This window comes from Atractosteus spatula, chromosome 1, assembly GCF_055471065.1.
Source record: "Atractosteus spatula isolate fAtrSpa1 chromosome 1, fAtrSpa1.hap1, whole genome shotgun sequence".
NCBI lineage: Eukaryota > Metazoa > Chordata > Actinopteri > Semionotiformes > Lepisosteidae > Atractosteus > Atractosteus spatula.
Window position 1 is genome coordinate 70,518,861 of NC_142706.1, and position 27,206 is coordinate 70,546,066.

Genomic DNA, 27,206 nt, shown 5'->3' on the forward strand with positions numbered 1-27,206 from the left:
AGAGCTTGCAATGGCACTGGTCAGCTCAGTTAAAGACAAGGATGTGTTTCAAATGTTTCCGGCAATTTGCTTTTGTAAAATGGAAACTCAGTTCTGTCCTTCATAGTGCAACACAGTGCACACACTGTTCTAATGTTTCAGCACCAGCTTCTTACAACGTGCCATTAGCTACTTGGATATTTTGCACTGGGGTTTTCATGTTCCTGCCCCTGAGGCCATGCATGTTATTATTCTTTCTTCAGCATGAATGGAAATGGCTCACCTCAAAATTTTCTCCACTACAGCATCCTGAATCAAGAAACAAGGAACTCAGTATATTTACTGTGTAATGCTGCTAAGACAACGTCTTTGGTATGTCCACAACAATTATGTTTTGTCTTTACAAATTTCACCACTTTCTATGACGTAAACTGTTACCGAAAGTTTAGTTTTTTAAAGTGTTGATTTTAAAAATATTATTGTTGCTCTTGTTTAAACAAAACTGCAGTTTTGGAGCGGTTTCAGAAGCAGTTTCACAGTGGTTCACTTCAACCCTATACAGTTTTTGTCATATTTTTATGTTTCAAGCACAATTGGCCTTTTAGAGAGCACAAAGTAAAACAGGAATGTGTCCAACATCCAGGGTCACATCCCTAAAGACATACTGAAAACCTGATTCCTGTGTGCTTCAAATGCATTCATTGAAGTTTTCAAACCCAGAAACGTAATATTTGGAGTAAGTTCTTTTGGCATTAATTACAGCTGAATGTCTTATTTCATACTGTAAGTCACTACCAGCTTAACACCATATTTTGGTGCAATTGTCTGGGCAGATCTTCTCAGCACAGCGGTTTTGTAACGAACAGTTCTTTCCGGACCCTATGCGGACGACACAATCTGAAGAAGTGGGGGAACACTAGGGAAACGTCATGCAGGAATACGGGGCTGAAGACAGGGGGGCGTGTCCAAGGTGCGCTGGTGCACGGGGAAGGTGTGGCCGAGGCGAACAATCCGAGAGAGTAGTCCTTAGGGATAATCCAAAACGCAAGGGTAAGTCCAAAACCAGGAGATCCATCAGAACAAGTTAAAAACCACGAAGGCCGGGTCGGAACCGGCGGACGGGGAACAGGAACGGGAACAGAGGTTAAAACCTTAACGGGACCAGGCGCTTCCAGGTCCCGGACTCGCACGATATGGAAATCAGATGCGGAGCCCGGATGAGCGTCAGCGCCTGGCTTTTAAGGTGGGCTGGGAATAGGGAACAGGTGCAGAGAATAAAGTCTTAGTGAAAGGGCTGGAGCACCCTTAAGGAGGGGGGACTATAATCGTGACAGTACGCCCCTCCTTTTCAGGGCGGCTCCGAAGCCCTAAGAAAAAAAAAGGGGAGAAAAAAAAAACTGATGGAATCCAGGCTGCCAGGGTGCCGTCCGCGGGGTCCAGGTGTTGGCTCTGCATTCTGTAACGAACAGTTCTTTCCGGACCCTATGCGGACGACACAATCTGAAGAAGTGGGGGAACACTAGGGAAACGTCATGCAGGAATACGGGGCTGAAGACAGGGGGGCGTGTCCAAGGTGCGCTGGTGCACGGGGAAGGTGTGGCCGAGGCGAACAATCCGAGAGAGTAGTCCTTAGGGATAATCCAAAACGCAAGGGTAAGTCCAAAACCAGGAGATCCATCAGAACAAGTTAAAAACCACGAAGGCCGGGTCGGAACCGGCGGACGGGGAACAGGAACGGGAACAGAGGTTAAAACCTTAACGGGACCAGGCGCTTCCAGGTCCCGGACTCGCACGATATGGAAATCAGATGCGGAGCCCGGATGAGCGTCAGCGCCTGGCTTTTAAGGTGGGCTGGGAATAGGGAACAGGTGCAGAGAATAAAGTCTTAGTGAAAGGGCTGGAGCACCCTTAAGGAGGGGGGACTATAATCGTGACAGGTTTTCCAGTCTTCCCCAGATCCTTAATTGGTCAGGACTTTGATTGGATCATTTAAAAACATCCACTTTCTTATTCTTAAGCCATTCCATTGTAGTTTTGGTTTTATTTATTGAAACCTGATGTTTTTGTTCCAGTTTAAAATCTGAAGAAGATTTTCTTCTAAGTACTTTGCCAGTGCTTTACTCCATCTCTATTACCACCAGTCTTAGCAAGTTTCCCAATCCCTGCAGATAAGCATAACTACAGTATAACATAATACCGCCACCACAATGTTTGACAGTACAGATAGTGTTGACTGAGTGATGGACTATGCTTTTGCATCACATATAACAATTTGCATTTAGACCAAATAGTTTCAGTTTTTTCTAGTCTGACCATAATACCTTTTGCCACATCTTTGCAGGATCATTCAGGTTCTTTGTTGAAAACTCCATGTGGGAACTGAGATGGGTTCAAGCCAGCTGTGTGGAGTGACTGGGATATTGTCGACTCATACACATTTTCTCCCAAATCAGCCACTGGACTCTGTAGCTCTTTCAGTGTCACAGCTGGACTCACATTTGCATCCCTAAACAGTTTCCTACTTGCCAGGCTGCTCAGTGTTGAGGGATATCCTGATCTAGGCAGTGTCTGGGGGCCTTCCACTACTTACTGATAGACTTCAACATGCTTTATATAGACATTTAGATATTAAAGTAAATAAAATATGTTTTATACCCTTTCCCTGATCTGTGCCTTATTATACAGTCCTCAGATTTTCTTGGCTTGAAATTCAATAACTGACTGAGGAACCATACAAAGATAGGTGTATTTATTATGAAATTATGTGAAACTTCTTTCTTTCATTTTTTTGAATGAGTGGAGTAGGTTGTTGCATATAACAAATATTAATTACTTTATTAAATTTCATGACTGCAAAAAACTGTAAACTGTGTAAAGTGTAAACTGTATAAGGGTTTAAACTTTGCAAGGCACTGTGCATTACCTTAAAGTAGTATAAGGAAGAATATCATATAAAAACAAACGGGACTTCTATATTTTTTAATGGTACAGTACCTTAACTTCCTCTTTGCAGGGTATAAAGCTTTTTTTCACATTACAGACTATTTCAGAGGACAAGTGCTGACAAAACATGTGACATTTGTGCCGTTAAAATTTGGCCACCTAACGGGAGATACAGTGAAGATGAAGTTTTATTGATTTCCCATTTAGCGTTAGGAGATGCTTATTGAAGCAGATATTTTCCTAGCTCTCATGAGACCAAACTTCAAGACAAACAAACACAAGTAAGGTTATGGCCTGACTGTAGCATTGTGTAATTAAATGCTTTTGTAGCTAACTGGGAATATTTTTTTACAGATCTTGACGTTATTTCTTAAGATTGACCGAGGAGAGTAAAGCTTCCATTTCAGCTTTAAAAACTTAAAAATAACACTATAGAATCATTGTGCTGGGAAGAAAAAGCAGCATTACCACAGAGAGAACTCGTGTCACCAAAGCCCCAGTTCTAACAGGCACCATCCATGATAACAGAATTATAACATGTTGCCCTTTGCCTTCCTTTTATCATTCCTCAAATTATGTCTGTTTATCTGCCTTGAGATACAGAAAGAATCTAGTTGCCATCTGCTGGAAGTACCTCATTATAACAACTGATCATTATTAGATAAAAGCTATGTTTTCCCCTTGATTTAATAAAAAAAAAACATTTCGTTTCAAGAATCTAGCTTGATCCATTTCTTTTCTGTACTTCTGACACTGTTGCAGTGCTGAAGTCAATGATCCATTAACAGCTATAAGTTCTGTTTTAAAAGGCATTTCCTGAAGCAAGACTTCTGGGTTTGTAATCACACTACAATTTATCATAACTCCTGAGTGGCCTCTGGTTAGTGGATGCTGATGAAATGGTAGAATAAAAAAAAAAATATTTGACAGAGAAAAAAGAAAACAAATGCATTACATTTAAAGCAACAAATGCCAAAGTGTGAATTATTTTGTAATTCTACTTATGTATGTCTTCTGCATATTTTCAAGTAAAAAAACATTCGGACAATCAAAACATGATTTTCACAGAGTGCTGGTTCTTTATATGTTTTGTTTAGTTACATTTTTTCATTAATTTTGAACACTAGAAAATGTACAGTGCACTGGAAAAGTATGACCTTCTGATGTTTGCTTGAGGAAAAATATAATTTATATTGACTCTTCCAATGATTCAGTGTACAAATATGATGGTTCCAATTGTTTGGGAATGGGAATTGATGAATGATAAGGATTAAAATAAAAAAAACCAACATGTTCTGTCACAGTAATTAATGTATAGTTAGATTAAAAAATGAGGGAACTCCTAAGCAGGCCAGTCAGAAGAGGTGTTAATTCAGAGAACGGATTATGTCCTACAGCCTATCTTTATCATTATCTAACTGTAACCAGCACTCCCAAAGCAGTGGTAATGGTGTACAATGGTCTGCAAGCTTGCAATAGCTTTAGTGAGAAATGTGTCACTCTACCAGTCAGTGCAAACACTGTGCCAAATGTCTATAGGCTTTGATAGATGGGCATGCTGGAGAAGTGCATGCACAGCTTCTCCTTTCTTCTGTAGTAATATGTCAGGGCTGTTAACAATTGGTACTCCCAAGCTGGGCGTGTAAAAAATACAAATCAGCAGTTGATTTCCTATTTTATGAAAACAAACAGTACATAGAACAGTAACAATTATGTGAAATGTCTTCAGGACACATTCTACAAGTTGCCTCTACAAGTGACAGGCTAATCTTGTCCATCTTAACAAGGGTACATGCATAGTTCTAGCTGAAACAAGTTACCTAGCTACAGTACAGTATACCAAGCTGATATCCTGCCTTCTTTTAAGAAATGATTGAATAATATCACAGACAGGTTCAAATCACTATTGAACAGATTTGGAGAGACATTCTTGATACAAAAAAATAAACCAAAATAACTACTGGGATCCTTTAAATTTAATTGGATGAAAATCTCAGGGTCTCATTTTCTCAGTCCCCATATGGTTTCTGTTATGACACAGGACTGAGGTGGAAAGTGCTGCATCTGTAAGATATGATGAGGAGTCTACTAGCTTGGTGTAAGTGAAGGCAAGCGGAGAGATGAGCTGGGGATGTGCTGTGCAGGCAGACAAAAGAGGAATGAAACAGGGAAGGCAGATAGGGGACAGACAAAAAAGGGAACACACTGTGCAACCAGGCTAAAGAGGACCAGGGTGGCACGAAGCAGTTTAGCTGAGCAACTCAGGGGAAACTGCGCTGCCAAGAGGTCAGGAAGACCTAGAAGCTGCACAGTCCGACCGATCTGGTTGGTTGCTGAGAAGGCATAATGAGTTAGGTGCAGATAGGGATTCATCTGGCCATGCGGTTCCAGCTCGGGTTTGGGCAGTCAGGCTGATTCAGGCAGAATCCTAAAGTACTGATGGGATGATTAGTGCTAGATGGTTAGTGCTAGTGCTTCCTGAATCAGTAGGAAGCTCCATGACAGAGCATCTGACCATGGGCAAGGCAGAGTTTAAGTAGCCTGGAGCTGATGAGAAAATTACAGTGGTGAGAGAAGGTTTTTTAGTTTGTAATTGCTCCTAAAATGTTTTCTGGTGTTCATCTCTGTCATAATAATAGATACCCTGTGGCCCTTGGATATCTAAGTTGTGCACTCTACAGTATGAAGTCCAAGCCTAAGGACAGGAAGTGCTTCTTTATGCAAAGTGTTGGGGTCATATGGAGCAAATAATCACACCATGGAAATATCTAATAGATGTTACCATTCTAGTATCCTTCAGATGAGATTCTTGGACAAAATAATGAGCCGCTTACCTGCTCTAATATGCAGCACTTTTTATGTTATTATCAGATGAGAGTTTTAACTTATGACTTCGTATTTTGAGACTAGATGACATTTCATAGAACAGTGATCTCAGTTTCTCTCAAAGAGGAATAATTTCCCTTCTGAATATCTACAGTATGTTGGAAGTGCATGCTGCTCTATAAATAGAAAGTCAATTTGACTTGAAATTGTGTGGAAGGATAGTGAAAATGAAATTGCTTAGATTCGGAACTTAAAACAAATCTCATTCAAAAATAAGGGTTACAACAGTCCAAAATGTCTGGTAAATATAAGAATTTAACATTTCTTATCTATTTGCAAGCCAGACAAAAGTTATTCAGAAAGGAAATGTACATGATAGCTCATCTTCGAAAAGATTATTGATTGCATCTCTGAATGGTGCTGAAAAGATTACTGGGAAATACAAAGGGCATAATGGTAGCAAAAAACATGATGGGAAACTACACCACAGACCTTGGTTTCAATCAGAAAGTTCTGTAAATGAATAAGGGTCAGTAGAGAACAACTAAATCATATTTTCAAATTAGTTACTGTATACATAAGAACATATAGTAGTTTATCATGGGCTTCAATACTGCCTTGAATGTAAGATATACAATATATATACATATTTTTACTTTAGGAGCTATATTAGATTAAATACATTATTTCTATTGAGTTATATAGTGGTAAATCAGCCTTATAGGATAATGTGGTTAGAAACCTAATGTTGCAGAAAACATTAGCAGAAGGTAATAGGATATTGATTAAGCATATTCAAAGCAAACAAAACATGTTATACTAATACTCTTGCTAACCATTTTCATGGTTCTGCATTATCTGTTTCTAGTTTATGTCCTATGGCTTGATGTGGGGAGCCAGCATGGACCATTCATAAAGAACATTAAGATGGTTTCTCCAAAAAGGACAGTTACACTACAATCAGGTTCAAGAATAAAAACATTAGAAAGTTTATGAATGAGAGGAGGCCATTCAACCCATCTAGCCCACTTGATTGTCAATAGTTAATTGATCCAAGGACCTCATTCAATTGTTTCTTGGATGAAACCAGGGTGTCGGCTTCTGCAACATGGCTGGGTAGCTTGTTCCATATTCCCACAACCCTTTGGCTAAAGAAGTACCTTCTGTTATCAGTTTTAAATGTACTTCCACATAGTTTCAACTTGTCTGCTTTGGTTGATAATTTACTGTTGATTTTGAAGAAATCCACTGGGTTGACTTTGTCAATGACAAAGCAACACTATGTTGACAATCAGTGACAGTGAATCAGGACTATATATGAGAAGTAGAAAATAAACGTACTTTATGTAAACACTATTGATAGTTATTACATACTGTAACTATTAGATTATGTTTTCTTTTAAAAGTTCAGTATAAGTTTTCACATGTAAGCATTAAATTCATCACTGTAAATCTATTTTCTTTAAAGGCAAGGAGGCCAAGAAAATAATTAAACCATGTGACACAATATAAAATCGCTGAAAAGGGAAACAACAAAATATGATTTAGAATACCAAAATATTATTTATTTTTTAGTTTGAAGCCCCGTCATACTATTTTTCTGTTTCTACATGAAACTTTAGAACTTATGTAAAGTCTGACTGCCTTAAAAATATGTGTCCAGTGAGCTCACAAAACCTCCCCATGTGGTCTTGATATGAAAAAACAATAAAGTTTCTGTACAATTTAGGTCAAAATGATGCTGTCTGTTTTAATCTGACACAGTGTCTGATACTTTGTCTGCAAATAGCACTTTGCATTTACTGACACCATGATATTTAGGCTTTTATTGCCTTTACAGCAACATCTTTATGTTTTGCATGCATATAAATAAAAAAAAATAATAATTAAGATTATCTTTATACATATTCAAATTATTTTCAAAAACTGTTTTTTAAAGTCAGGTTTATCCCTTTATAATTATCTATTGCCCCGTAAATTTTGTTTTCCTGAAGTGGGTGATGTAGTCTTCATGCTAGACTAAGGCCCAAAACTACAAGAACATGGTCAAAGAAGCAAACCAAGGTTATCTCTTAGACAAGATTCAAATCTTTGTCCGTCTGACAGAGAGGCATGCGTATTTTTCAGAGTCAACCCTTTAAAAGTCACATCTGTTAAACTGATGACCTGGATACTCCCATCTCCTGTTGGCTGTGTCAAATCATTACAGTGCACCAGGTCATTAGCTTATGGTGCAGACATTTATTATGTTTAAAGTGAGACGAGAGAAAAAAAAAAAGCTATAAAGACATTTCAATTTCCATTGTATAAGCTTATCATCAGTTTTCATTTCTTTAATTCTGCAAAAAAACTTACTCCTATTAATTAAGCATTCTCAACTAAATTAGATAAACATAGAGCTAAGGCAATCTGCAAATATTAAATAATATTATATGATTCATTATAAGCGAATAAGTAACTTAGGTGGTACTTTTTATTAATTCATTTATCCTTAGTTAGGTTTCAATTCCAGACCTCCAATTCAGTTGTTCTTAATGAGAGTGTTTTTGATCATGAAAGTAAGCTGTTACATTTGTAAATTGGGACAACATAGTAATGTCAAGAACATGGAAAGAACATTTACTCCAGCTGTGCCATATTGCCTCTGTGTTTGATCCATTTGTACTTCATAAATAAGAGTTCCTACAGTTTCTTTGTCACCAACCTCTATTTTTGTGTCAGCAAATTTATATTTTACTTTCATTTAATCTGAAGAGCAACAACTGTGTTGCTAACATGCTATAACCATCAAGGATAAGAATGCATGTTTACTTTACTTTTTAGGTTCTAATAATAATAAATGATCCTGTTCTTAACATAGAGGCTATGTGGGCTACTGTGGACTAGCAAAGAAGTTTTGAGAAACAGCTTTCTTGCGTCATTTTAGCTATGAACACCCCCGTTTACAGACAAGGAACGGAATGATGGAACTCTTTTTGGATTCTGGCAAATTCTGATTTCGCACAACGCAAGGCAAAACGTGATTCAAACTTACAACTGATATGAGACAAAAGCATGTTTGTTTCATGTAACAGTATGTCACAGTTCATTGTTCTTGAAAATTAAAAGGACTAAAATGACAAGGCTTGGTGTGGCACTGGCAGAGCAAGGAAATTAAACTCATGAGCTGAATTTTTATGTTATTTTACTAACAGACAAAAAACATTTGAATTTAAGCATTTTATTTCAGTGACGGAATGAGTTCATAAAACATGGAGTTTGTCCAAAAACTGAGAAAAACATAAACAGCCTTTCATAATTTCAATGCTTTCTTGTAGGTTTTCTGTATATGCAGTACATGCAATCAAGTGTTGACAACAATGAACTAAGGAATTTGTCTGCCTGTTGTGAAAATTTCACTATATATTCCCTTTCCTTTCTTAGTGTTGTAAATTAGTTCACATCTAAAACTAAAGCAGTGAGAACTTGGCATGAGAGACTTTAGAGACCTTTCAGAGACATCAAACAGCATCTCTATGCATCAGAAACTGATGCAGTGCTTCTAGGACACCTAGCTCTTTCTATAAAACGCATGCTATACCTCTATGAAAAGCATTATTTTAAAGAGTCAAATACACCTCTATTTCCTAGGTCAACCAATATACAGCATAAAAAAAACAATAATCACCAATAATTTATTTTTCAGTCTGCATTTAGATACTTCTGCTGAGCAGAAATTCTTTCTCTGTCATGCAGAGAGAATGTATTTTATCAATATGATCAAAAACACACAGTTTTCATTTTCATCTTTGCACATTTAGTGGATTATACATATTTAACATGGGACAGTCAACATGTAAAATGCTTTCAAGTCATTAACAGAATATTAATTTGTAATAATGAGGAGATGGTATTCTAAAAGCAGAAGGCACCAGACAGATAGCATTTCATTTTATTAAAAAAGAGCATGCATTAGCTCAGTGCTTCATTAAAACCCCAGTTTTAAGCCCAACCCCTTTTCAATATGCCAATGTCTAAGAGAGAGAATGAGAGAGCAAGGGAGAGAGAGATAGAGAGAGAGACCATAGCTGCCCTGCCTGAATCGTGAGTGGCTTACGACACTCAGTGAACAGAAGGTGCTTCTGCATGCTTTGCCAGTACAGTACTCTGCTGTAAGGGAAAGAAAACCTTTTCTTTCAAGAAGCCGTCGCTGCCTTCTAAGCCTTACCTTCCAGATAAAGTGAAACAGCATAAAGGAAAAAAATAGTAAATTATAAAGAGGCTTAAACTGAAAATAAAATAAAATAATAAATAAAAACGCAAAGAAGGAAAAACAGAAGCCCTAGCTTCTTTTTTTTTTTCAGGCGGTCACTGAATGAATAATGAGCTGTCTCAGAGGATTAAAGGCCATCGTGGTCACTGGTCACTTCAAGTGATGGACAGTAATTTGTGTTGACAGATCGGAGGAGTCATTAGCAAAAAGAGTTTTGAGGGCTTTTTTCTTCCCCTCTCTGATCATCGCAGCATTTACTGCAGAGAAGCAGCAGAGGAAGGATAAAGCTCATGCATACAGCGGGGGAAACTTGCAGTTTCTACAAGTCAGCTGAAAGCTACTTGGAATCCTCTTTCTGGCTCTTTCACATGAAGAGAACTAAGACATTGTAAGCTTGCCAGATTTTTGTGTCAACTGAGAAAGGGGACTGAATTTGTACCACAGTGGGGTCTTTTTTAGATTCGCACATAATTAGACTCAACACAAAGAGAGCAGCTGAATAGAGGTTGTCAGTCTCTGGAAAAGGGTGAGTAAGAATCCTTTCATATGAAATTGGTTCATGAAGAAAGCTTTTTTTTCTACTCTCCTCTTACTCCCTGATATCTAACATGAACAAAGTCACTTGTCTTTTATTTTTATTAATTCTCTTATTTTCATCTTAGCAGGACTATTTCTTGCTATAAAAAGCTCAGAAAAAAAATTCTAAATGGGAGTTTATAAATATGATGTAGAATTTGAAAGATTCAATGGACTTTTTCTCTGCTATATTTAGGAATATTCATGCTAATGGATTTCCTTCTTATTGGTCTCTACCTAAAGTGGCTGCTAAGAAAGCCCCCAGGATTGATACTGTGCACACTGGGCATCTTTTTAAAAATGTTTCCAGTTGTGGAGAGCATATGTCCGAAGCTCTGTCGCTGTGACGGCAGGCTATTGTACTGTGAGTCTCTGAATCTGACAGAAATGCCTCACAACCTCTCGGGTATCATGGGCTTGTCTCTGCGGTACAACAGCCTTTCAGAGCTGCGTGACGGACAATTTGCGGGGTTAATGCAGCTCACATGGCTCTATCTGGATCACAATCGCATCTACTCTGTGGAAGAGAATGCTTTCCAGAGACTGCGCAGGGTTAAAGAACTCATTCTCAGTTCCAACAAGATAGAGACCCTCCCAAACACCACTTTCAGACCCATGCCCAACCTGAGAAATTTGGATTTATCTTACAATAACCTACAGGCATTGGAGCCAGATCTTTTCCATGGCCTTAGGAAGCTTACCACCTTACACTTACGGTCAAATGCACTCAAGTATGTACCAGTGAGGATTTTCCAGGACTGTCGTAGCATGCAGTTTCTAGATTTGGGCTACAACCAACTGCAGAGCCTGGCTCGTAACTCTTTTGCAGGATTGTTAAAGCTCACCGAGCTGCATTTAGAGCACAATGAACTTGTGAAAGTCAACCTCGCCCACTTCCCCCGGCTCATCTCACTGCGCACCCTCTACATGCGCAGGAATAAAGCCACCATCGTGGTCAGTACTCTAGAGTGGACTTGGAATTTTCTAGAAAAAATCGACTTTTCGGGAAATGAGATCGAATACATTGAACCTCATGTTTTCGAAAGTGTGCCTAACCTAAAATCACTGCAGCTGGATTCCAACAGGCTAACCTACATTGATCAAAGAATTCTGGATTCCTGGACATCCCTGACTAGCATCACCCTCTCTGGCAATGAATGGGAGTGCAGTAGAAATGTCTGTGCTCTGGCCTCATGGCTTAGCAACTTCCAGGGGCAGCATGATAGTACCTTACTGTGTGCCAGCCCTGAAATTGCACAGGGTGAGGATGTTCTAGATGCAATCTATGCTTTCCAGCTCTGTGAAGATCCTGTAGACGCAACAATCGACACTGACATAAACACAGCCACAAAGGATTGGGCAAAAGGTTACAGTAAAGAGGGACCCACAGTAAGCCCGTATGATCTGCAGGACGCAGGAGGTGAAGTGGTGACCAACTCGTTTACTGTGACAGTGGCAAATGAAGATCATGAAAACACTATGCAGATCCACAAGGTGGTTACCGGGACAATGGCACTCATATTTTCCTTTCTCATTGTGGTGTTAATGCTGTACGTTTCTTGGAAGTGCTTTCCTGCCAGCCTGAGACAAATGAGGCAATGTTTCACCACCCAACGCCGCAAACAGAAACAAAAACAAACCATGCAGCAAATGGCTACCATGTCTGCCCAAGAGTACTATGTTGATTACAAACCCAACCACATCGAAGGAGCCCTGGTCATCATCAATGAGTATGGATCTTGCAACTGTCAACAACAGCCATCGAGAGAGTGCGAAGTGTGACATTAGTGCTGGGATTAAAACAAACACACTTTGCACTGCACTGCAGAGGACCGACGGAGACTGTGATTATGGATTTACTGTTGTTACAGCAGCTTCTGATGGACCTGTTGACTTGAAGTGAGAGGGGCTGCGCAGTGGTTCTTTCACAAAGATTGGAAATTTGAGCTTTAATGTGTCTTTCAATTTCAGGATACTTGAACATCAAAGGACAGCTGAACACAGTTTTTATTATGGTAAACCTTCTGTGTAAAATCTGTTAAGCAGAAATGCAAGAGTGAACAAAGATGCAAGTTATCCTATTTCTTTTGTAAACTAAAATGTTTAAATAAAAACAAAATGTTATTTACAGTACACAAGTCTTCAGACATTTTTAAAAACAAAATATAAGAACAACAATCACTATATCAGAAAATTATTTTCATTTTATGGCAATTTGCTTTGGAAGGCTGAAGGGTTTTGCCCTTCATTTTAAATGTAAGCATTACAGTGCTATATACTGTATTCATTGTGCACAGATCTTTAATGTTTTTCATTTGGAGATCAGAGACCACATAGCCTAATTGCATTTACTGTCATCTTTAAACAGTATAGAGTATATCCCCAGCACAATAAACTGAGTATACTGTATACAGTACATTATGAGCAGATTCCTTACTTTTAGTAACAAAGCTGATTTTCTACCATTTAAGACCAAATTAAGCTCACGTCATATGCTACGATCTAACCAGTATCTGAACAACAGCAAGGACTGTCTTATCAAGATTTAAAATCAATGAAATTTTAGAAATATTATCAAAAAATATTTATAGATAAAATCAAGTAACGTCAAGACATCAATTTATTTTGATCACACTTTTGATGTTTTAAGTATTTTATATACACTATTAAATCCATTATGACGACTCTGCTCTTTTTGTTGTTTTAGCTGTCTTCAGCATTTGGGATGAATGCTGGTGTCATATAGCATCTAGCAGTAAAACAAAGCACAGGCTGCTCTCTAGTGTTCTTACATCGGCAAGAAAAGAGAAGACCAACCAAATTTCAACCACTGCATGCATGCTCTATTCCTGAACTGAACTCAGGGGTGCAGTGCTGCAGAAGCACAGAGCATAGAGCATTCCGCACACAGAGCTGGTCACTTCAGTAAACAGAGCAATTACTCTAAAACCATTCCAGTGTCTGCATTTGCCATCACTCAGTCTTTTTCAGAATGTGTTATTATCAAGAGGTATTTACTCAGGAGGTAGCCGAAAAAGTTTGCAGGGAGACATATCTGGACATAGTTAAATACTAAATGTCCAACAGAAAATATGAAAAGCCAGAAGGTTTTCGATTCATTGTGAATCAACAAAGAAACAGCTCTAAGTAACACTACTATTTTGCAGTTTTTCTTTTGCCAGTTTGTTATTTATTCTGGAATAAATCCTATGGTAACAGATAAAAGCACATAAGCTCCCACTTGTTCCTTCACACTCATTTAAATTATTTCTGCACTATCTTTAAATGTCACCTTTTGTCATTTTGTAACAACACTGCATTGCATTTTTCCTGTGTAATATAAAATGAGAAAATATAGGAACACACGATGGAGGAATTTAGGAAACAATCTGTATGACTTTTCTATTTAGTGCTGACGTGTTCCAACATTTAATTTTCATCTTACAATTTACACTGTGGAACTTGCACGATAAACACGTACACAAGGGGGTAACAAGATTTATTCAACTGGATCCTAAATGGCAAAACAGATATCAATGTAGATTATTGTTTTAAAATATAAGGTATTCATGTGAATCTCTGACAGAATGTTGTTTTATTTTAATATAAATAATCTATTTTAATTTATTATTTTTCTGTTCTGTCATGAAGCTTAGACGCAGAAATGCAGTACTCCCTTTCTTTTGTTCACAAACACAAAAAATAAAAGGCTAAACTTTGTAAAATTAGCAGAAATTGTACAGCAGAACATTTTGTGAATGAAAGCATTTAGCACAGATTCCATGACACCAAGACTATAGTACCTGATGTTTTTGTTTCAATGCGGGTGAAAATGCGTTGATTTTACTGTCACGTGACCCCTTGTAATCCACGCACCATTTATTTCTGAATCTATTTTTAGTGTTTCTTAAATACATGTATAAATATTGTATTTCCCACAGTGTTGAATCACATTTGTATTTTTAACATTAATTTTTCATTTAAAATCCACAGCACTGGAAGTGAAAAATTGAACTGTTTGCTCTCTGCAAAGGTTAAATAAAATTACATTTTCTGTACCTGAACTTAAAATATCCAGAAGTTACTGCAAAGGAGTCAAAATTCTCATAGTAAATTTCATTACCTTTAAAGAATGCTTCCACATGATTTCACTTTCCATTAATTATTAGGATCAACGTTATTATTATTATTATTACCACAGGTGATACGGGTATGATGATATGTGATTTCTGCATTCAGTAGATACAGTAAATTAAAGTTTAATTTTCTTCAACATTCCTGAATACATACTACATTTTGGAAACTTATTGACTAAATGTTTTCTGTTCTATTGACATACTGATATCTTTAACATCATTAAATAATTAGCAAGCTGTCACATTAAATAAAAAGAACAACTTTATATATAGTATAGCTCTAATCAATCATTTCTCTGACAGTCAAATTATATGAACAAAATATAATAAACAACAGTATCAAAACAGAGTAAAACAGCATTTTACTCATTTGATATATGTTTTGATGGTTAGCCTTTCTGTAAAGCAAATCATTGTAAATGTTGTTTACTGAGTCATGCAAAATAGAATGGTTTACCCTTCCTCTTTATATATGTATGACTTTGTTTCTAATGTGAAGATATGACTCTGTACTTGTCAAATCAACGACACAATCCTTCTGCCAAAAGGTAAAGGAATGGACCGTTTTGAAACATCATATAAACTGATTTCACCAGCAGGGGGACAGCTTTGCCTGAATCAGCACTACATTACATGATAAAACACTGTTTTTTTATTTCCAATAAGACCTCAGCAACCAAATTTGACCATCTGAAGGATGTGAACCCAATTTCTGCAAAATCCTACATTTCTGAAGGCCAAGATCAACAGTGATCTTTCCCAACAAATGCGCCTTAGACACGTATCAGGATTGGTTGATACACCATTCCTTTTTTACACCCACAGGTGTCAGTATTACTACAATCAGTAGTGCATCACATACTACAGTACTACACTACTGCTCTATTCCAAAGATGTACTCTCGCATTTTTCTCCTGAAAAATAAGGACAACTCTTCTTCTTCACCTATTCTGTAAGAAAGTTGATTAAAATAATAATAAACATATACATAGTCATATACATCTTCTTATGCAATTATTCAACAGTACAATTTTCTTTCTTCTGTCATACTATTTATTATAACCAATTTCTTCATTGTTTCAGTATTTATACTGAGCACAATGAAACACAGATGTCTAAGAATTATATTCTATTGATAGCTCTAAAATGTTACTTGCAGACATTTGATTGTTTAAAATATCTAAATTCCTCACGTATTTTTGTGATTATTACAAGTAACACTGCTATTATTACCACTGAATATTGAAGGGTAGTATGTTTAATTATTACAGCCAGTATTGTTATTATTATTCAATAAAAAAATATATACACTTTTCACATACACTCTGAAGTATTGCAATGCTCTATGCATTATATATATCAAGGCAGAATTAACCAGGATATATTTTACCTTCATAATGATACATATGACCTGACTTCCATCTATCCAATTCTAAGCTGATTTATCCAATTCATTTTCAATGTAAGCTGGAGCCTATCACAGCAAGCAATGGGTGTAAGGCAGGCTACACTCTGGATGGGATGGTAGTCCATCACAGGGCAGACAGACACATACATACACTCACTCACACCAAGAACAATTTTCCCAGTTGCCAATTGACCCACCTGTAAGCGTTTGGACTGTGGGAGGAAACCGGAGCACCTTGAAGAATCCCATGTGAACACAAAGAAAACATACAAACTCCACAGATAGCAGATAGCACCTCAGTCCTGTAAATGAACCCAGGTCCCCAGTGCTGTGAGGCAGTAACGCTAACAACTGTGCCAACCCAGGACCTGACATATACTTTTTTCTTTCAGAAAACTGCTCAAGCTAATGCAAATGAGCTATCAGAAAACAATAGACCGTACTTTAACTAACACCATTATTTTACATTGAGGAGGTACATCAGGCATCATATTTAAACAAGTAGAAGTAAAATGTTTTTCAACAAATGTTACACCAAACTATTTAACTCATACAAAAAGCAATAGTTAATTGTCTGTAGCTGAACTAGTGCACAAGAATTCGGATTGACAAAATACATAAAGGAAAATATAAGAAATGCTTTCGATATACATGAAGGCTCTAAATAGAACAAATTTCATTCAGTGAGTGCAATGACTGTACAGAAAGTATTGATGATTACAGCAAAAAACAAAACCTTTGGGGAAGAGTGAAATTAGAATGCTAATCAGAGTCTGGGGAAATGCAAACTAAACAAGGCAGTTTAATTTCAATAGATCACAAATGAGAGACTCTCCCAGTTATTAATAGGCTCCAAAGAAAGTTTTGCAAAGATGCAAAAGAAGAAAATCAATATGAAATAAAACATTAAGGAATACACATTTGCACTTCTCAAGGCTTGCATGATAAAAAAGTAGTACATTATTCTTTAGAGCATTCTCTAAGACTGAGATAACTTACAAGCACTTTCTGAGGCAGGGCTTTAATTACTCCAAACATATAAATGTGGGCAGCCTGTCAGATTTGGTCTACAATGCATTTGTTATTCGGTGTATTCCTTGAAAAAAAGGCTCAGGCAGTATGTCGAGATTAACGATACAATTGAGTGGCCACATTAAATGCAAACACATGCATTAAGTCACATTATTCAGGTTCAGCCCAAGATATGTACCATTAAATCATTTTTTGAGCTGTTACCACAGGAAGACATTCAAACAGGAATCACTTACAGAGTATTTAGTCTCAACTGTTAAATGGTAACTGAATATTGTAGTACAGATAGGCAATCTTAGCCTCTAATGTATACTATGATCACTGAGCAACAAATTACTAAATGCCATAACTTGCATATAAGACATTTTTAAGTGCAATTTCCCTGGGTTCTTTTAAAAACATTTGTATTCTGATTCTGCATTGTAAATGATCTTATAACTATTTAGATGCATAGTTACTCCAGCTGCTCCTGTAAACATTGGCTCTCTTGTACTGATCTTCTGACATCACCCACCTCGATTGCAGCACTACCATGTAAGCCATTTACAGTATATTTTTGAATCAATTAGTCTCTAGCAACCAAGGTAGCAGAAATAGTCTCCATTAGTTTTAGCCTTTTATGCTCTTATGTTCTTGACTGAGCAGCAAAGTAAACATGTAACTAAAGCAAACGTAATAAATGCTTTTTCTTCCTTTTTAATTTTTTTCTGAATCAAAGGCATATACACACTTCAACTGGCACTCCATGAAAGTACAGGCCATGAAAAAAGCAAAGCAAGAAATCTGAACCAACAATTATCAGTATTACTAATGAAAGACAATGATAGCATCTTAGAAATAACAAATGATGTTGGAAATCAAGTGAGTCGGTGTTGCATATTTTGAACGTGCAGCGTCCAAGAATTAAAATAAATATCCTGAAACATTAGTAGCAATATTTAAAATTTAATTTCTAGTTGAGCATTAGACTTCTAAGTCTAATGTCATCTTTGTTCAAAAAATCACTTTAATTATTAAACTGAACTCATTAAACCTTTATATGGGTCTTACAGCAAAGACATTAATTAACGAAACCTGCTAAACATTGTGCTAAATGGTCCCTAAAGGCCATGGTTGCCTGTCTGCGTTATAGAAAACATGCACACTGTGAGCATATACAACGCTTGTAACAGACACAGCAGAGGGTGCTCTGTAGCTTGGATGATTGCTACAGCAGCACGCAACAGCAAGCACATCACCTCTGTAGATCACTGCGACTGGAACAAATATCATTGCTGTTTCAAGTCTATGCTGAATTAAAGTTTTGTTTAACCCTCATAATTAAGAATTAAATGTAAGAGGTGCAACCATAGATGTTCCATCTAATGAGTTTAAATCTTTGAAGTAATTGTACTGGATTTCTGTTTAGAGCCTGAAATAAAGCTATAAATAAAATATGGATAAAGGGAACCTTTGATTACCAGGTTGGGCTAGAGTCCTAGTTTCCAGTCATAATCACAGTGAAAACAGCTCATTGAAAAACTGAGCATAGTGCCAGAGTATCATCTGCAAGGAAACTGATTACATTTATTCACTTACTAAAGATTTATGGATACTCTTCCGCCACAAGCAGAAAGATTTAGAACATGTTATGTTGCAAAATAACTTTTTTTACAACAAATACGGATTTGTGCACTAGTCCCACAAAATTACCTATAGAATTTGACATAGATATATGTTAACAAAGTGATAGTATAGCTTTTAACTTGTAGTTTGTTTGTTTTTGAAATCTAACTGCCAAAACCACATTCAAGTTGTTTTTATTGACATTCGCCACAGTGTACCAAATTGCCCTACCCATGTCCTATCTGGTCCCTTCGGCATTCAGATTATAGATAACTGAAACAACAAGAGCAATAGATAGGTGGTTCTAGAGACTTAAGATTCTGTTACCAAATATAAGCTACAAACTGAATAGGTTGATTTCTGTAGAAGCACCATAAGGGTTTGATTTTGCAATAGCTGCCTATGTGCCAGTCTGTCTGAATTCAAGGGACACTAAAGCATCCATATGCCTGAAAATAAATCTTTAACATCTTAGAAAATAGGATACAGAAAAAATATTCATATTTAGGTTCTTAAAATACATGCTCAACAGTAGTGGTAAAGGCACCTGATAAATGCAGAATAAACATATGTGTTTGTCATTTTTCATTAGCTTAAATCCTGACATTTTTTCAAAGAATTAAAAAAATACAATACTACCTCAGGAGCTAATACTTATTTATGGCATAAATAATAGCCTCTTTGTACCGTCACAATCACCCCTCAAACTATTATTATTGGAGGTGTTACTTCCTGAATCTGCTTTACATTTAAGAAACATGAATTTCTGAAATAGGAACAAACTTCCCCCACAGAAATCCAAAAACATCAACTATGTTAAACTATTTTTTAGCCATTAATTTGAGGCATGGGGAGCTCTTGTTGGTTCTCTAATACTTTCCCCAAACTCTTCACTGTTCTAAATATGAAAGAGAAGCAGTTGTTCACTTGAGCATAAAATCCATCAAATACTGTAAAACTAGCGAGACACAGATTCACTTATTTGTTCTCGGATACGCAGAGACTTCCTGAATTTGGAATTGCCAACTGAACTGTACAATTTTGTTAATGTAGAAAGGCTTGCTTAGGGGAATGGCTCAAACATAATATGTCATCCAAATTGACTACGAAAGCAGCAGTATGAGAAATTAATGAAACAACACAACATTTATCTTGCACTGGAGAATGTAGTGGGTAGTTGCAGAGAATGCCTGTGAAGACTAAACAAGACTTCATTCTTTTTACCTCTATCTCATAATGAAGACAGTTAAGTTCTTCAGCGTCTTAAATTAAGTCTGTAAACCAGGGTTTACACAGGTTATGGCATTAAAAAGACTGCTTTAAACATCACCATCATGTCATGTTTTTTTTTTACTTCAAACTCCAGTTTTTTAACATTTTAAATATGTTACCAAACCGCTTTTTTGAGCAATTTATCAGTGATAACATTAACGCAAACAACAAGTTTGTCAAAGACCTAGTAAGAGGTTAGAATATTATTACTGTTTCTCAGAGCCTTTAACATGTCTCTGAAACCATGCTTTAAAAACTAAATATGACAGAGAATTTAAGAAAGTTTAAAGACTTGATTAAACTCTCTAATTGTTCTACATATCAATGGTTTAGTCAGAGGAAACTTGCACTTTCAGTTGTCTTAATTTGTTGCCACTGATATCCCTTGATATAGATGTGTAAATGTGACTTTCAAATATTAAATAAGGGATGTGTCTCCATTATCATAATAATGATTTGGATATAATCAGTATATACTGATGGAAAAAAGAAACGCAACATTTTCTGGAATGAGAATACCATAGTTATAGCTTATGTAGTTTCACAAAAATTTGTCCATTTGTTTTAAGCCCTCTGACCAGCAATGCTTGTGCAGTGAGGCATTGCAACTTGCCAATCATACCAAAGCTCGTTAGGTGCACTTTTACCCAATGAGGCCCAGGTGGAACAATGCCTGATCAGGTCACCTTTAAAAAGGCCTTAATTCAAAGCTTCTGCAAAAAAAAGGCCACACTTAGTCAGTTTTCTGTGCATTCCTTAATGCCTCGAATGTCACCAAAGCAAGGGAGAGGGTCATTGGCATGCTCAGGCAGGCATGTCATGTGCCAGCATTGCCAGACACTATGGAGTAAGTGTCCCGACTGCAGAGAAAGTTTCAGCAGACCGGCAGGACAGATGAACGTTCAAGATCCGGTCGCCCTCGAGTGACCACACCAGAGCAGGACCAACACATCAAACTGGTCCATCTGAGACATCGTTTCAGATCTGTCACCCATACTGCTGCTGAAAGTGCCAGCAGACACAATGCTTGCATCAGTGACAGGACAGTGAGGCTCCATGCTGCTGGCCTAAGAGCAAGGCGACCTGTCAGAGGCCCTTTGCTCACACCTCCTAGACGTCACACCCGACTGGCTTGGGCCAGACAGAGGCTGCGATGGTCTCGTCAGCAGTGGCATCAGGTCCTCTTCAAGGATGAGTCACTCTTCAGCCTGTTCCACACAGACCGGAGGGCAGAGTGTGGAGGAGGAGGTGTGGCGTTTCTTTTTTTCATCAGTATAGTGTATATACAGTATATATCGAACCAGGCAGAATAAATTAGGCTTTTAGTCCACGTACATTACTGATACAGAAGGGATATGTCAAGAACAAATAAGAATAACATTTTCAAAGAAAAGGTATACATGAATAAATTATCTTTCTCTCTTTAGACCAGTTCTGGTCGAGAGAAATTTCTGTTTTCTCTGGGTTTTCCTTGAATGTCGAGTTCATAATCACAGTGTAATTGACTTCATTTTTCTGTTTGAGACCCTTTTTTTATTTTTCTTTCAGCTTGTACAAAGTTGAATACAATTGTTAATTGGCATTTACCCTATTCTACTGTAATTATTGATTTCAAGTACTGTCAGAAATCAGAAATGTGACCACTTGGACTGCAGACACAAATAGAAAAGATAGCCACTCCCACCTGAGTCTGTTCACCATAAACATTAAGAGCTTTTTAGTCAGTAATAAGGGAGCAACATTTTAATTAGTAAGTTGAGAAGAGACCGCAGAAAGCACTATGTGCTGAAGCTGCTGAAGGTCTGAGAGGAGACCTCTAAAGAAAAATCTAAAGAAACAAGCAGATTTAATAACAGGCACCAAAATCAGCAGGCGCAGGAGTCCTTCAGGATCAGAAACAACTGAAAACAACTGCTTTGGACTGTTATTTGCTATGCCAAGGAAGCATTTTGCAAAAACAGATCTCATAAGATCTCAACACTCAATGCTAATTTTCCAATAAGTGACAGACAGCTTTTTTTCCATCATTATTAGGGTTTTAGAGCAGCACAGCTAACTTTGATGAGTGAAAAAAGGAAAACATTCCAGGATTACTGTAATTTATAAGAGTAAGCAATCACTACTATTTACAATATATACACTAATCTACAGAGCAAAGGAAAAAAGAACACCTTTGACTTTGTACAAAATGGAATTACTACTGAATTTAGATTGTTTTACTCTTCAATGCTGTAAAACAGTGACAGTTTCAGCAAATATTATTAATTCTGTTAATAATATCATATCTATTTAAAATAGATTAAAAAGCATTTATTTTAGCTTTTTGCTATGCAAAACTGTTAACATTCAATACCATTCAATACACTTAGAAAAGTCATTGTGGCCTGGATAACATTACAGTGATTTCATGATATGAATGTACAGGTTTAGTACTGCTTTAATCTGCCATTTAAAAAATCCAGAAGATACTGTACAAATCAATGCATGACAACAAAGTGAAGGTATGCATCTAGCATTCAAGACCAACAAGATATAAATAATACAGTGCATGTACCAAGGACATGAAAAATAAGGTCAGGATCACATATACACCGTGCATATTGAACAGTACTTACACCCACAGTACAAGCTGAAGCTGCTTCTACGAAAAACAGGCATGTTATTGAACATGAATGACTTTTCAATGATTTAGCAAGTTCTAAATGTTATGAAAAAATCAGTGACTGACAGCTTCTAGTAAATAAAGGAGTATATCAAACATATAAATGTGGTTTTTTTTAAGTATGCAAAGGGTATTTTTGACTGATATTTAAGATTTACATGTTCTAATTTACGTAGCCCTCTCTGCTCGAGTTAGATTATGAATGTCTTATAAGTAGCCCTTGTGTATACCTATATAGTATTCAAAATTAAAGAAGGAACAGTGTTTTTTTCAGGAGGTATGAATAACAGAAATCGACAAGGTAAAAAACAAAAACAAGTGAAAAAGGTGTGTAGCTTATAGCAGCCTTCATAAAACAATATCACCTGAATTTAGATGGTCAGAAATTAGATTTTCCAGTACAATTCAAATGCATAAATGAAAAACACGTCATGCATACAATGCATGCAATGTTTAACGTGAATAATCACAGCAACTGACTATATGGTTTAGTCTACACATTTATACTCATAGATGTTTGTACAAGGTTAATATGTTGGTGACATATTTTGGTGTTTCCAGTATTCCAGTGTTGTGCTGTATAAAAAGTAATACGCTCAGGTAACCACTGGAGCAGATTAACAGACAACAATACGCAGATGATTCCTCCATCTTGGCTAGACTGTTTGAAGTTAAAGTGACATAAAATGTATTTCTTCCCTTCATCTGTTTCCCCTTGAGCAGTCCTGCCTTTGTGGTTTCTGCTAAAAGACTTTCGATCCTAATATTTAACTGGGTGCTGATTGCTGAGTAACAGCCATGTATCAGCTGCAGTATGTGTCACAATTCGTTTCACATTTCTGATGTAGAGAGGAGCCTATCGGGTTTCAAGCTTTCACAGCTGTCACATCTTTTAGCCAACGATTTTTGCACTTGTGTCTCCTGTGATTTTTGTTAATTGCATTCCACAAGCACTTTGTCAAAGGACAAAATATATACTGACTTTTCTAGTGCAAACTAGGTATTAGGACCATGTCCAGAAATGCACAATTATTCCAATGTCAACAAAATAGTATTGCCTTTGGTTAAGAATTGTACCACAAATCCTGATTATAATTTCTAATAAATGTGAGGAGTTCTGCATACTGCCTATTTCTTAATTTAAGTGACACACTAGGTAATGTCTGTAGATAATAAATAGGAGAGTGAAAAATCTCATATATTTTGTCATCAACTCCTTTAGCCTCATTTGAACAACACAATGCTTACATTGGACTTTAACATCTACTGTGCCTTTATTGGATTTACAATTGCCTTTTTTATTAAAAAGTGAAATTCCTCACTATGCAATGCACTGCTGTATAAAGGAATATCTATTGCACTTTTGGAGTGTAGAGCCCATCTACAATTGTTTGCTTTTAATGTTAAGTCTCGTCAGATCTAGAGATTCAAAGGGAATTTGATATTGACTTCCTCACTTCAGCTTAAGTTCACATAATTGGCAGGGTAGCTAGAGTAGTTCCATATTCCCACAGCCCTTTGCATAAAGAAGGGCTTCTTACTCTTGATTTTACATGAATTTCCACATGTGCCCACTGTATTTCATTTTTGATTCTGAAGATGTCCGCTAGGATGGCTTTGTCAATGTCTTTAAGCATTTTAAATAGTTGAAACACGTTCCCTCATAGTCTTCTCTGTTCAATACTAAAAAAGTTCAGTACTTTCGGCCTGTAAGTGTAGGACATTTCCTTAGTCACTGGAATGTATCTGGTTGCTGTTCTCTGAACTGATTCCAAATCCACTATGTCTTCTTTGTAACATGGTGATCACAATTGTACACACATATTCTAGATAAGGTCTTATTAGTGCATTGTAGATTTTTTTTACATAACACTACTTTTTATAATTCTACACTTTTTAAATTGTATATCCTAACACTTTGTTTCCATTTTCATTGCATTCCTACATTGCCTAAATATGTAAATTATACGTTTTTTTTCCGAGCAGCCTATACATGCTTAGAGCATCCTATTTTGTATATTTGTATACCTGCATTTCCACCTTTATGCAGACCCTGATCTCTAAGTAGATCACTGTTGATCCGTGTTACAGCTTACAGCATACATTATTACTAACAATCCATGAAGTGTGACAATACAGGACATGTGGATTGCATATTAATATATTTATTTACTGAGAGAAAGTTAGAGAATAATAATGTATACTGTGATTTGTTTTTAGATTTGTTGCAGCAGTGTAGTAAAACAGCTCGAAGCCATGTGTATTTTAAGTATCAGAATGTAATGTTTTAGCACAAAACAATCTGACCTCAATATGCAAAATGAAGAAAAAAAAAACAAGGGAAGTGCCTTTAAGGATAAGCTATTGTTGATCTACTTGCACATTTACAGTACATACATATCTTATTGGCTGTACATACATAAAAATACTGTACATATACAGTAAATGTCTTCATTATCTAGTTTAGGATCATAAAGCAATCAGAGAGTGGTCCTTCATTTTCCATCTCAGAAGTCTCAGAGGAATTGGGCTGTCTTATCTACAACAATTATGAATAAAATTCATCATTCAATCATACTTTTAATAGCCAGCCCATCTCCCTCACACAAAAATTAAATCATAAAGGCTATTTAATTAAATTGATCTACAATTCAATAACTTAAATCATTCACAAAATTAAAATGAAAGATATTTCATTTCAAAAACCTAGTGTAACATATCCACATAATTCTTTCACAAGAACAAAGAGGTGATTCTTACGAACTATATGAACTATCAATTTACTGAGATTGCCTTACATACAATACATATCTTTGCTGGTGATATAAAATTGTCCCTTTAACCTTGTTATTACTCTACTAACCATTGTTGAATGAATTAGAAAAACGGAAAAGTGATTACAGCTGTTTGTGAGTTTACTGCTCTCTGTGGTATTACTGTGTCAATAAATAACAACAGTTACTAAATATTATTAAGTTGTTAAATGCAAACATACATGACTCCTATACTACACTTTACTCACTCTTCTCTTATATCCTGTATATATATATCCTTTTCCCCTTTTTGTTAATTTTCATTCAATCTATTCATCGTCACTTTGATCTGTTTTGGAGAAAAATGTTTTAGCTCCAATACTTCTCAAAACTATAGCCTCTTTGTTTGCTGGACAGCTTGCTGCCTTTGATGAAAGGGACTTAAAAACTGCAGTAAAAAAATGAATTATTGTGTCTTTGTACCTTTTTGTGTGTCTCCAGTAACATCAAGCTTTCGCCTACAGTCAAGGATTTGTGCCTGAGTAAACAGAAGTGAAATAAAGCAAAAACAAACGAAAACCAGAACCCTCTTGCTTGGACCGGTTTCACTCTGTTTTTATCTTTGCACACTATATTGTTGTGATAGGCCAACTCCTGTTCTGGATTTTTTTTTCTGAGATCTTGTTTGTTTTATCGATCTAATTACTTGCTTAATTGCAAATAAAAAAACATGCATACACAAATGCATCACAATAACACAAAAACCTTCAGATTTGAGGGAGAACTAGAACTGTTCTCAACTGTTCTGTAGCGATGGAGCCTAAACTTTATCTGCAGTGCATATTCTCAGCTGCCATCCAGCAATTAGTTTGGGGATTTCAAGTTAAAATCTAGCTTGCATTTCATTTCTGCATTCCCAGGCACATCAAGGTCCCAAAGCCAGTCTCAAAAAACTATTTTCTTTTGCTGAGATTGACAGTCAAGGGTCAAATATGGGGAGAAAACAAGCTTGCAGTGTGCTGTGAATACATTGCTGATCCTCGATTAGAAAAGTCAGGCTTGGCAGAGCTGTTCATTTATTCTATGCTGACTATCTATATGTTTCTGCTTTAACCAGGCACGGAAAGTACCAGTTTCATGTTCCTTGCTATTTCTGAACTGCTGGGGGCAAGAAAACGCTTACTTTAGCTTCAAGAAATATCAAGTTATGCCAGGTCTAATGAAAAGCAAGAGCGTGTTAAAGGTGACAACCTAAGAATGTCTGGCGTGCTAGAAATAGTTCAGATCCAACGGTGTATGCTTATCAGGGTGTTTTTTACTTAATTGCTACACCAATTTTTGTGAAGGTTGAATTGATGCAATAAAATATTAAATATAGTTTTCACCTTTAATGTGAACAAGCACTTTACTGAGCAATTACTAAGTCTTTTAATGTTACGCAACGCAGGTCTCTTTTCACTTACACATTCTTTAAAATAGAATAAAACAATCAAATTTTCATTAGAGACCCTTTAATGATAGAATTAATTTACTACACACTTGTGTTTTGTATACATAAATATTTTACAGGAAACTCTTCAAAACATATAACTATTTAATAAGTTCATCAGGTTCAGAACACTATAGGCCTAGTAGGCGTTGGTTGAACTATAAATCATTTTAAACTGCAATTAATCAAATCTTTAGTTCACTGTTGGACAGTTTAAAGCCACACTTGGACATCTTTACAGCTATGTAATTCATGAATTCATTCATCATCTAT

At 36.5% G+C, this 27,206-nt stretch overlaps 2 protein-coding genes across 2 annotated transcripts in view; one reads left to right on the forward strand and one right to left on the reverse strand.

Moving 5' to 3' along the window:
* Positions 1–27,206, reverse strand: part of ctnna2 (catenin alpha 2) — a 549,783-nt gene that overhangs the window by 155,361 nt on the left and 367,216 nt on the right. The gene's annotated exons all lie outside the window — the stretch shown is intronic.
* On the forward strand, positions 9,840–12,708 carry lrrtm1 (leucine rich repeat transmembrane neuronal 1). Its single transcript, XM_088926445.1, has one exon. It carries the CDS (start codon positions 10,781–10,783, stop codon positions 12,356–12,358), a length of 1,578 nt encoding a protein of 525 aa, XP_088782571.1. The 5' UTR covers positions 9,840–10,780; the 3' UTR covers positions 12,359–12,708.

Excerpts from the sequence above, each read along its gene's own strand:
- lrrtm1 (XM_088926445.1), top strand. The coding sequence starts at position 10,781 with ATGCTAATGGATTTCCTTCTTATTGGTCTCTACCTAAAGTGGCTGCTA.